General features: G+C 43.1%; 1 protein-coding gene across 4 annotated transcripts in view; it reads right to left on the bottom strand.

The window, feature by feature from the left end:
* Positions 1–5,884: 5,884 nt before the first annotated feature.
* LOC144152230 (luciferin 4-monooxygenase-like) overlaps positions 5,885–12,748 on the bottom strand; it is a 52,021-nt gene continuing 45,157 nt past the window's right edge. For all 4 annotated transcript variants that reach the window (XM_077683468.1, XM_077683465.1, XM_077683466.1 and 1 more), the window contains 2 exons: positions 6,485–6,742; positions 5,885–6,071 (listed from right to left, as the gene is read on the bottom strand). In XM_077683468.1, coding sequence (XP_077539594.1) covers positions 5,944–6,071; positions 6,485–6,742 — 386 coding nt within the window. In that variant the 3' untranslated portion in view covers positions 5,885–5,943. The remainder of the gene's footprint in view (positions 6,072–6,484; positions 6,743–12,748) is intronic.

The raw sequence follows: 12,748 nt of genomic DNA, 5'->3' as shown, positions 1-12,748 counted from the left end.
GAAGAAACGCATGCTGGAAAATCGTTAATGTAGACAAGAAAAAGAAGAGGACCCAGCCCTGAGCATTGCGGCACACCGGAGTGGACTTGGAGTGGAGAAGCTCCGAGTTAAATTTTTAAGCGGGTACAAATTGCGAACGGTTAGTAAGAAAAAACTCAAGCCAAGGTCAAGGTTAAGCTGATACAGTTTAAACAACCATATTTTTGAGGCATGACACGCCTTATCATATGCTTTGGAAAAATCACGAAAAATGCAATCTCCGAATAAGGACTTGAGAAGAAAAGTATGGAGTTTATGGGTGAACAATGCAAGCTGCGTTTCACAGGAATGCGTTTTTCTAGAGCCATGTTGTGATACAGAAATATAGGAATCAGATTTAAAAAGTTTAACTAGATTGAAAACAATGTATGTTCAATTAGTTTACACGGAATACTAGTTAATGAAATAGGGCGGCGATAATTAACGGGTGAGTGCCCGTTACCAGATTTGTAGAGTGGAACCACCCTCCCGATTTTAAATGTAGCTGGTAGGACACCCTGATCAAGCGACTGTTGATAAACTTTTGTTAGTATTGTGGGACGATATAAACAGGTACGGATAAAAAAATTTCAACTAATCAGGTCGTAACAAGGAGCAGTTGATGGTTTGAATGGCCTGATAAGTTTTTCTGCACCATAAGAATCGATGGTAATTGGTGGCATCTGGCTGTGACCATAACGGCAAGGTAAGGGCAGCAGGACATTAAATATTTCGGAGAAGTTAGATGGAAATACGTTGTTCAAAACTTCAGCACACTGGCTAAATGGAATGGAAGTTTTATTATTATCACAAAGTGCTAAAGAGTTGCCATGTTTAGGAGGGTTTATATCGTGCCAAAACTTTTTTGTGTTAGTCGCTAGAATTATGGCAATGTATTAATGAAAAAAAAATTGTTGGCATTTTTAAGAGTCTTAACGTAAGCTTTAGAAGACGCCTTGTAGGTAGCCTACGAACAGAATTAGGGGACAGCCTAGCTAATTTGTACAAACGCTTCATTCGATTAGCAAGCGCTTTAGGTGTTTAGAGTAACATGGTGCGTTGTTATGGGACAGTATAGTGCGACTGGGTATGAACTTATCCGTTAGTTCATTTATTTTGCCACAAAACATGTCCCAATTAGTATGTAACGAGCGACAGTCCAACTCTGCGAGGAAAGTGTCAAAAAAGCAAGACAGGTCTTCGTTATTTGCTATAAAAATTTCTTTTTTCGTAAAGCCGAGTCGTTTTGAAATCTAAGGTTTGATGAAATCTCGTCTGGTGGGGTAGAATATACATAGTCGAAGAAAATGGCGATCGATGTGACGTGAAGAACGACGGGAAAAACAAGAAGATTTCGTCGAATGCGCTTGCGGAACACGTGGAAGCCACGACGCACAAAAAAGGCTGGGACGAAGCATCAGTTATCGCCAGAGAAAGGAAATGGCTCTCACGTCGATATCTTGAGTCCCTGATGATTCAAACTACAGAAAATCCTCAACCACAATGCTGGCAATCTCCCGCCTACGTATGCAAGATGCCTGGGGCGAATTCTTCGACGCACTTTTTAAAAGCTTCCAGCTTCGCGCTTTCAGCTCCGTGAACAGGGCGTCCGTAGGGAAGCCAAAATGTCTTTTTACCGTTTTTAAAAACACCTTTGTTCGGCGAGCACCACTCTCTTCAACTATGTGCCGAATCGTTCTGTTCTTATTTTGCATTTCGTACGTCGTAAGTTAATGTCAAACGATAACATACAGTGATCGCTCAAGCCGGGTAAGTGCGCAATACTGGAAGCGTAATCTGGCAGGGAGGGTAATGCAAGATCAAGAATGCTGGCGTTTTTTTGTGTTAATCTAGTCGGCTGTCTGATAAGCTGGGTGAAAGAAAAAAGCGTGGCACGTATCTAGAAAGTCTTTAGCTAGGGTATAAAAGGATTGCAATGTGGGTGATTCCTTTTCCAAAGATATATTAGGAATGTTAAAGTCACCAAGTAAAAAAAACAGGGTATTAGTATAACGTGTGCAAACGAGGTTGGTAACATCATGTAACTCATGGATAAAAGTGGGGGAGTAGTTATGTGGCGGACGGTAATGTGGATGGTCGGAATTATGGCTGTAAATAAAATCAAGGGCGGAGAATGCGAGTACTGTTATTTGCAACAGATTTCGTGGCATGTGGACATTTATTCTGAATTCACGTATCCAGTCTTTCCGATCATGCGAGTCCACCCCTCCCCCATTTTCCTCGCCGCGCCAGCTGCGCTCTCCGCCAATTGCCCCCTATCCTCTCCGATAGCGAACACTCTCTCCCGAGGGGCATTGGATTGGATTCGATGGCTTGACTTGGCATGGCTTTGATTGGATTGGATTTGGATTTGGATTTCACTGGATTAAAGTCGATGGTGTTAGATTGTGTTGCGTCATAGCCGCGGCAGACGCATTGGCGCCGGCGCGTCCCGTTATGCGCGCTATAAAACGCGGTGCCTGCGCCGCTCCGCTCCATCGTTCCAGCGCCGTTCCTCCGCTGTCCAACGCTGCAACGTGAACCCCCTATGCGTCGCATCTACACAGGGGTTCCCGCGAGGGGAGGTGGGAGTTTTCTCTGTGCCGAGCTTTCCTACTTCCTGGAGGACGATTTCAAGTATCTACTGTTTTATTTTGAACATTTGTTATGTACCGCATTCCAAAGACCGAGAACAGTGAACAGATGAACACCCACAAAAGAGTTCCCTTTTAACCATACCCTACTGAGATATCATAAGCGAAAATTCGCAATCAACCACGACGCAAAGATGATTCACATGGCACAGCAATCAAAATACTACAGAAGAGCAATACCCGCCTTAAATGTTGAATAGAGCAATTAGGAGCCTTTTTTTTCAAATCCCCGATATTTTGTAGCGAGAATATCCTCTTAAGCATTCTGCTGCATTTATAACCAAAGAAGAGAATTTTTGCATGTACATTTTCTCACAGAAAAATGGGTCCCGCACAGAATGCCATGTGTTACCTTGTTTTACCTTGTTTTTTTTTTCTAGCGGCAGCGATCGACATAAGGATGCTCCTGAAGGAGCTGTCAGCTGACTGAAGCGCGCAGGCAGGTGCCTTTGCGCCTTCTTGATCACTATGTCTTGTTGATCTCATAGTAGTAACTACATTCATCTCCCTCTCCTTTGGAGGTCATCTGCATCGACTTGCATGGAATTTGGCGCTAGAAATTGGTGGAGGCGGTAAGGAAGTGGATGCTCTGTTTTACTATTAGGAGCATGTAGGGGGAAGCCACTCTGCATGGGGCGCCACGTCGGCTTATCTATGGCTACAGCCTCACCTGCTGGGCATCCCACACGCCTATATAAAGACAACCGATTCCACTACAATATTGTTGGTTCGTATAGGTTTCTAGCCACAATATCCCTGTGTTTGGTAAACAAAAGAATCAGGAAAATAAGTTATATAGGTCCTGAGTGGCTCCCAAAGGATTGTTTATTAGGAATGCGTATGTTATATGCTTTTTATTTACATTACACTGGAACGAGGTTGTTCTACAATAAAGCAGAGTTCAGTTTAACCGCTGAAGTAAATATTATTTTAATGAACTGATTTGTGCCACTGGGATAAATGGTGTGGTTGCTACAATTTTTTTATGACAGCGAAAGGGTACAAATTTTGATTCTGAGGAAAGAGAATTGCAAGCCTATAACATAACAGCACGTATGGCGTTCCCTATGCAGAGATTTACTTTAGTAACAATCATTTACAGCGCAGATCAACAAGTAGGAAAAAAAGAACAAAACAGCACAACAGATGACTTTCAATCTTTGCAGAAAGTCCGAAGTTAGCACGCGTGTTTTTTCGTTCCGCCGTTTCAACCTTGTTGTTGTGAGCCGTGAACGTTGCTCGTGCATAATGAACAAGCCGAACTGGTTATTCGTGCTTACTTTAGTAACTAGTGGCGTAATAGTGTCGGTGTTAGAGGCAATGATGCCATCTGAATAAAAATATATTTTAAAACAAAGACAATCTGATTAATCGGTATTGTTAAAATTCAAGTGCCCCCCTATACAGCCTTTGGGTACGCCATTACGAGTGGTTGTTGTTTCCGAGCTACCAATAGTTACAGAAACAACTGGGTTAAAGTCCCGTAAATAAATTTTAGGTGATAATAAATTGGCAGTTCGGATCAACTAAAGCGAATTTGTGAACTCGTTTTCTCAATACTGCAGCTCAGTTTGAGGTACGACAGGGATCACTAACTTAAAAAAACTGCACCTTCCTCAAAAGACAGCTATTCGGTGCATTTCGAGTATACTCTTCTTTCATCTACCAGCCAGCCTATTCTGAAATATGACACCCTCCTTGTGTCTCCATTATGTAATTACCGGCTCCTAATTAGGTAGAGATCGCTCCCTAATAAAAATGAATACTTCACGGTATGTTTATTAAAATAAAAAGAAAAAGTCCAACTCGTACGACAAGACATGCAGAAAAATGGTTTGTACCTACTCCCAGAAGCAGTTATGACACAATATCATTAACCTGTACTTAGCCGGTCCTGCCTACCAACCTCAACTTAGACAATCTTGATGTAGCTTGTGATCGCAACCAACATATAGATTATATTGTCAGTACTCGTGCAGCACTATCTGAACTCAAGTGATCTTTAGACATCTGCGTGTTTTTGTATCTCTTGAAATGATTCTTCGTTCTGATGCTCAATAATTTTATTGTTACGGAGAAAGTACCTAGCCTGATTGTTACACAACGAAAAGTGTTTAATACGCCTGTGTTTGTATATCCTGCGAATATTTTGTGAGCAACGTTATGTATTATCCTAAAAACAGATTTATGTACTTCTGTTCATAATATGTATTATGAATTTTTGGGCTTACATTTATCTCTTTTTGACGACTCTCGCACTGTCGACATGGCTGTCATTGTATACGGGCCCAAGTCGCGTTTCGACTTCGCTTGCAGCGAGTAACCTTTGGTAACTACTCCTGCGACAGACGCTGCTCCCCTGGCCTCTAGCTGCACAAGGTGTGAACGCCGTTGTCGTTTGCTCAATTCAATTTTGCCGTCTTGGCACTCCTCGTGTTATCTGTTGTGACATTTGCTACAGCTGTGTTTGGGGCACCTCAAGCTAGCGCTCTAGCTCTTATTTCTTCCAGTTTTGTTTTATCTTGCATCAACTCGACACTGTCTTTCCGACGAAGCCAGCGTCTATTTTCATTGAAAAGGACTTTGCCCTTAATTGTTGGGCGCTTATCGCGTTGCTCAAAAAATCGGTGTAATTTTTGTTGCACATACTGACGTGTGCGACGTGTACACCGTTTTCACTTGTTTAAAACAAATGTAAACACCATACTCAGGAGTTCTACCAACATTCGGCAAGACGGCTAAGTCGAGTGAAAGGAACACAGGCAGATGAACATCATTTTAGCGTTCCGTTACCTAAACAAAGAATATTTCAAGCCATCTAACAGCAAGAAACTATGCCATTTCCTTGATTTATGCATTTCTGGAAATGCTGGCGCCATCACGAGCATCGCTGTGGTGGTGTCGTTGCGCAGTAAGCTCCAGCTTCTGCACGTGAAGCCAAGCTGTAAGTACGAGGACGCGAAAGGTGCTGGGGCTCCCGCAGCTGTAGTGGTGTTCGGTGCCAAGGTATCCCCGTTGTCGCTTCTTCTGTTGCTTACCGTCATACCTTCACACTTCAGTTCACTTTGTTGACGGCGTGGAGTGCTGGGGCACATCTAGATCACCCAATGCTGTAAAATATCTGCAGCTTCCTCCTGCGGTGCACCGGATGCTTTACTCTGCGGAAACAAAGGAGGACGCTGAAAATTTAGCAGAAGCTCTTACACTTACTCTAATGTAACGGAATTTTATTTTCATTTTAATCAAGCACACATATAGATTACAGATATTGTCAATACACCTTGCATTCTTTATACGGACGGGTCAATTGATGTTTCAGGACCTTTCCAGCGGCATTTCTAGGCAAGCGGTCAATGAAGATCACTCCAGCGTACAGATGCTTGAATTTTTCTGTTTTTCCTGGAAACCAAACAGAGAAAACCGTTTGTTTTAGGTGGGCTGGCTATATAGCCGTTCGTGTACCAATTTGTTATCATTTCCTGGGTTTTTGAAATTCATAGAAGGATTGGGAAACTAAGGAATTGCTACTTGTGCACCAAATGAATAACACTGGAACAATTGTATTCATTTTATCAAAGAATTCTGAAAAGAAAACACAAGAAATTGATATCAATGGTTTGGGAAACAATTCCAATAAAACATTGATGTTGAGGGCACTCCAAAAATTCAAGCTCCAAGGGCTAGTTTTCTGAACCCATCTATGGTAAGGGACATCCTGCTCGGCGTGTTAGTTGTGCACCTGGCGTAATTAGCCGTTAAAAATTTGATTTCCAGCTGACTTGCAGTTGAAAGAGTTCGTTTCTGCGACTTACCAGCTACGAGATTCTTGAGCTCAGTGGCAAGTTCAGCTGACGAGATTTTACTGTTTTTGGTGACTACGAAGGCCGCCGGTGCGTCTCCGTATTTTGTGTCCGGTACGCCGACTACAGCGACATCCACCACACTCTTGTGGCTCCGCAGGATTCCTTCTAGCTCGCATGGCGACACTTGTTGGTCCAGACATTTGATCATGTCCTTGAGTCGGTCCACAAAATACACGTAGCCATCTTCATCGTAGTACATCACGTCCCCTGCGGGAGAATGTCGATCAGCCCGGTGGTGTCAATGTATCCGCGGTCAGATGACAAGTTCATTTTGATATATGCTTGTTTTCAAACTATCTGCACTTATGCGCGCGCACATCGACAGCTTTTCCTGTCTAAAAACGTACGCATGCAACAATGATACGAGAGTGCCGATTAGTACTCCGAAATTTCAAACCGCACCTCTTCGCACTTGTAATCAATACACAGCTCTCCCTCGCCATTCAATCTACTTCAGCCTCACTGTTGTTCATTTATGGCTGCTCAACCACTATAATTCAAAGTTAAGCTGCCTTTGCTAGAGCGAGTTGCAGCGCACTGAACGTGGCGTGTTTTGTAACCCAACTATCCGTAGCACTTCCTCGTACGTTAGCCATCTCGCCAACGCCTCGGCGGGACGCTGAACCGAAGTTCACCAAGGTCAGAACGTTTACAGGCCGTGTGCTGCGATCCAAAGCCTAACTACATTTTTTTTGTGTAGAAATGCGCCATATTTTATTTACATTATTCTTTGTCTTTCATTCATCTTGTTTTTTTTGGTGTCGGCAGAGTTGGTGTTGCGTATAGAACAGAACACGTCGTTCAAAATTTGGGAACGCACTTTGCGACCGTCCTCTACCTGTTTTTGTAAAAGAGGGTGAGCTAGTTGCTGAAAAAATACATGGGGTATATATTACCAAGTCTTATCAATGAAAAACTCTTCCTGTTTTTTGTGTCCTTTACTTTGCCTGCGGCTGGTCCTAGGTGCGTTTGTCTGCGCTCTATTGATGACTACATGTGTGTGAGTGCCGTCTCATTCTTCAAGCGCCCATACGCCTGTGGCTGGGGAGGTTCCCAGAATGTATCCGAAAGCACGAGAGACCAGCGAGAGCCTCTAGGCACACTTTACCCGCCAGACGCCTCTAGCAACACTGTCCGAACCCCGCAGCACGTAACTGTTTCAGTGTTGTAAAACTGCCACCCTTTCCCCACCGTCCTGCAAATGATGGCCAGAGTAGCAACCACTTGCTCTAATCTGCTAATAATCTCTTAATGTTACAAATTGCAAAGTTTTCTGAGGGAAAAAATACAGGAGATATTTTTCAATTATATCTCACTTGCGCATTCTGTGAACTTCAACCGGGTTGTTTCTGTCAGTTTTTTTTTTTTTGCAGCCAGTGCGCCGGTTGAGCGCGGAATTTTAACAATTGAAACCATTTTTCTAGCGAGCGCTTCTTACAGCTAATTTTTTTCACATACCTACGGAATGCCGCTTGAGATTTCAGCGCTAGGGTTGTTGGCGCTGCGGCGAATTTGGCAATTTAATTAGGGTTGACGCTTGCGAAAAATCCCGAGTCCACCCCCCCGCCCCCCCTTCCCGTGAAAGAAGTTCTCCAAGAAAGCTGCATGCTTTGGGAGGGGGAGGGGGGGTTGACGCCGATCATCCTCGGCGAGTGTTTGTCGGAATTCTATGTCTGCGGTCAGATCATTATCGTCCCACAGTCTCCCGCACTCGTTGCAGAAAGAAGCGAATTGACAACCTAGAAATTCTCTTGGAACTTTTGCTACGCACCCTGGAACTATTAAATATTAGCAAGCTATCGCCAAACATGCCTTGTGGCATTTTGTAAAAAACAATATGCATCGCCAGTACGGTTTCGTCGCTTAAGGTGCCCTCTCACGGGCACGCCCGTAAGACGCCGTATTATTATTGGCCCACCGTCGAGGATAAAGTTCGCGATGATTTTTTCGGGTAGCGGTGGCATAGCATACTTTTTATGACTTGTGTTCACTGGGCAACACACAATGCGAAAAAAAAACAGGATACACAGACAAAGCCTAAACCAATCTCCATAAAGGGAGCGCTAATTCTTTACAAAAATTTACTACAGAGACTAGGGGCAGAGTGGCCCACCTTTTGGAAATTTTGATAAGCCTTTCTAAACCCAAATATCTAGGCCCTAGGATATTATCGGTAGAAGGTCATTCTTTATAAGCCGGCTTTCCAACAGTGCATTTTTTCTCGCTGTACAAGAAGCATAACTGTAAATAAAGCAATGATTGGGTACTTAAAGGGTCTAATTTTTCAGTCAACCTGTGCACAACTCAATTAAACAAAACTTTTCTGGTCCAAAGGGTTTTAAAAATTCTACTTCAAATTCAACCGCATGCAGTTCATCATCATAGTATTTATGTACACTGCATGACGAAGACCCAGTTACTTCATCTTTTTAGTTATGCCATATTTAAAGGGCTATAACCTCACAACCTAAGTGTAGCAAGAGTATCACCAACGTTCAAAATTGCTGACCATAATAAACCTGGCAGTTGTCGACCAATATCGGTCTTCAGTGTTATAAACACCGTTCTTGAAAAACTCCTCTCTCTTCGTCTTCGAAAACATTTAGATCATATCATAACGCCAGCCCAACCTAGATTTATAAAAAATAGATCAACGTGTTCCCCTGTAATGGCACTAAATCAAGGAGTGTACTCATCTATACCTCTAAAAAGAAGTGCCCAACTGACTAACTGACTGACTGACTCATCAACGCCCAGCCAAAACTGTTAGACCTAGAGAATTGAAATTTCACGAGTTTATTTGCGTCATTGAGTAGGTGCTCATTAAGGCGGGTTTTTCAGAAATTGCCCTCCTAACCGAAGAAAAGGGCTAAATTGTGGTTTCGCGAATTTGTGATTTTCTCGGTCACCCATTCACATATCGAAGAGCTTTTTGCTGATATAAGTAGCACTTAAGAATACCTAAACACTAGTTTTTGGATTTCGCCCTAACCTACACCAGCGAGGTGATCCCGCATTCCGGAACTAAAACGGTGTTCCTAAAGATTCTCAAATAAATATTTCACCGATTCAGTAATGCAACTGATTTTTGCTAGAATATGTTACTCATACAAATGCACAGAAGCGTTTTTAAGGATTTCGCTCTGCGATGCCGCTAAAAGGGTCAAATTGTTTTTTTACAAATGACATGGCTGATGAGCCAAAAAGGCCTGACAGGTTATGTACACTTCTAGCCAAACTGCTCTTTCAAACGGCTGCAGATTGCAAGGGCACATTCTGCTTACGGTGTTGGAGGTCAATAATTCTTAAAATTTTAAAAATTCCACCATAGAGAGAGTGAAAAGCGGTAAAATAGTTTTTCAGATGTTAATTTTTTTACCGCCCGCCATCTGAGATATCGAACTGGTTGTTGCTGTGATAGGCAACCTACTCACGTATCTCAACACTGTTATACAACATTTTTCAATGACACCCTCCCAATAGAGGCAAGCGGGATTTCAGGAAAACACTGTGTTTTTACACTTTCGTAAATAACCACCCAGCCAGTTGATATCTCCATTTCGTTTTTTCTTGTAAACGCTGTCCATTTAATTGCCCAAAACCAACTTTCAGGAATTTGTCCTAACAAGCGGATAAGAAGGACAGCGAGATTTTTTAATCTGCATCCTTTTGGACGTAAAATTCACTTGAGTTCCCCCGCGTTCGCTTAGCGTCGCCATCTGTTGACACCTTCGGCAACTACATGTCTCCCGTAGGAGCCGGTGTCATATATCATAAATGTAAAAGAGAAGATGTACCAGTAAAAAGCGCAAAGGTTAGCTCTCGGCATCTGCTGGGACTTCCTGATCCCTCGCGCCTCCCGTAGGGAGCCCATGTTACCTATGATAAAACTGTACCGATGAGCAACGTTCATATCTTCTGAGATCGCACTTCCCACGAGGAAGAATACCCCTCAGCTAGCCTGCCTCCGTCATGTGTTCCCAGCGCAATCTCCTGCCGAATTCAAGTTGTGTTTGCAACCTGGCACTCTTCCTCATATTATATTATGAGTGCAAGTAAACCAAGCTCCTCCTTCTTCCATCCACTTTTCCAAACCTTGAGCTGTGGGAGAACCTGGTGGCTAACAGCGATCTGGATGTCCAGACAATACTCCCTCCAGAGCGAAGGCTGCCCACTCATCACATGGCTTTCTGAAATTGGGTACCACTCCCACTTCGCCGGCTTTTTCACTCACTGACCTTTTTCACTCACTGACTCATTCGCTCAAACGCGCCATCTTGGTGCAATTGGTTTAGCGAGAGTTGGAGTAAAACACGAGTACCAGTCGTTTCACATTACCACGATGCGCCTGCATTAGAAGCCTATGTACTGACAGCAGGAAGGCGCTCGCGGGTGTGTACCACTTCCCAATGAAGTTTCCTGATATGGCGACTAACAAATACCAATTGCTGTACTTAATATAATGGCCCACCCGGGCACTGCCGGGTACTACCGCTAGTGTTTACATAAGCATGAAATAGCGGGCGTGGTATTTTTTTACTTAACAAAAAGCCTTCGGCTCCGTAACCCAGTCGATTCTCTTGAAAGTATTGATCATTTCGGGTTTCACGGACGTACGCTACAATTATTTTCCACCTACTTGGCCAATCGCAAACAGCATGTTTCTGTTGCGATGTTTCACCGTCACAATTGTAAATACATTAAAATCTCGATAAACGGAAATCGCTTGAACGGAAAAGCTGCCTGGAATTTGGTTGGTTTTGTATTCAGATAACGTAAAAAAACTCTCGGTAATCGGAACTAAAATTTTCGCATCACCGCGTAAACGGAACCAGAAATGGAACTTCTTGTGAAATCCACTGGCATGAGAATCAGCTTTTTACGGTTCCGGCTGTTTTGTTCTTGTTTTTTTTTCTTCCTCCATGCTTTTTTAGCCTTGTTTGCGTCGTAAGCCTCGTCTCGTAAGTGTTTAGCCGTGTTAGCGCAACGAATGCAACATCGCAGTTCTTGTTCCAATCGTTCGGTGTCGATTCTAGACGCCGAGGCTACAGAGCTCACCTCCTGTCGCCTGGTTCGTGCCATCGTTGTGCTATCGTTCTTCATTACCACGTTGCCGTCTTCCAAATTCGGTGGCTCGTAAGCATTCGCGAAGTTGAGGCCTCTAGCCTCCGTGAAGATGTAGTTGCAAGGACTCAAACAGAAATATTTGACGCATTTTGTAGTGCACAGCGACTCATTGTTGCCAAATCAACTTTGTGAATGCTGTGCCTACGCTTCTTGTAGTTTTCTTGCTTTCTGAAAACTATCAGCTACAGTCACTTTCTAGTGGTTAGAGTTCCGTGAAATGCCCTTGGAAGTGTGTACGCACATAAATTTGCACCTTAGAACATCTCTCTCAGCAAACGGACTCCTGTTAAATGGAACTAATTTTTCCGGTCCCTTGAAGTTCCGTTTATCGAGAGCCTCTTGTACCTACAGGTATTTCCAATTTTCCCAGGTCTGGGTCATCGGTCCGCTGCTGTTTTCTCTGTACGTTAATCGCCTTTTTACCTGTGTAACATAATATACGGTCAAAATAATGCGGGCAAAACCGCAAGTATTCTCATTGGAAATTTGCTCTTGCGCTTATCAAATTTACTGCAAATTGGCCTAAAAAAACTCTTAACATTTCGAAAACAAAGCAGATGCTTTCCCGTTCCCCACATAAATTATATGATGCAGGCCTCATGAAAATATGTTTTAACAACTGTTTGCTTGAGCAAGTTGGCTCCCTCAAATATCTAGGGGTGTCGCTTTACCGCCACCTGAACCGGAAAGGACACATAGCAACGATGTCATCTAAACATCCATCGCCCTGTTTTGCACTCTTAACACGTTCAACGTACTTCCTCATCCCAGTTATGTATGTTATTCACTACTCACTCTTTCATTGTCACTTGACGTATTGGTGTGAATCTTGGCCAGTTACATATCAAACTTATTTAGATCCTGTGATTCGGCTTCAAACACGAGCTTTACTTATAATGAGAATTTCTAATTCGTAAGTTTGCAGCCATCCTTTACTTTCTGAGCTTCAAGTACTGCAGTTCTTGCTTCTCCGTGAAATGGAGGTCTGCGTATTGTCAAAAAGATTAGTCTTAATTTCCATCCTTTTTGAATAAATTTGTTTTTGTTACCTACTAGGAACATTGGGAATGCTGGTAAGGTTAATTT

Source organism: Haemaphysalis longicornis, unplaced genomic scaffold (assembly GCF_048455015.1).
Source record: "Haemaphysalis longicornis isolate Haplotype H1 unplaced genomic scaffold, Haemaphysalis longicornis Haplotype H1 scaffold_9, whole genome shotgun sequence".
NCBI classification, from domain to species: domain Eukaryota; kingdom Metazoa; phylum Arthropoda; class Arachnida; order Ixodida; family Ixodidae; genus Haemaphysalis; species Haemaphysalis longicornis.
The sequence above is the reverse complement of the archived record's forward strand: the minus strand, read 5'-3'. Positions and strand labels throughout refer to the sequence as shown.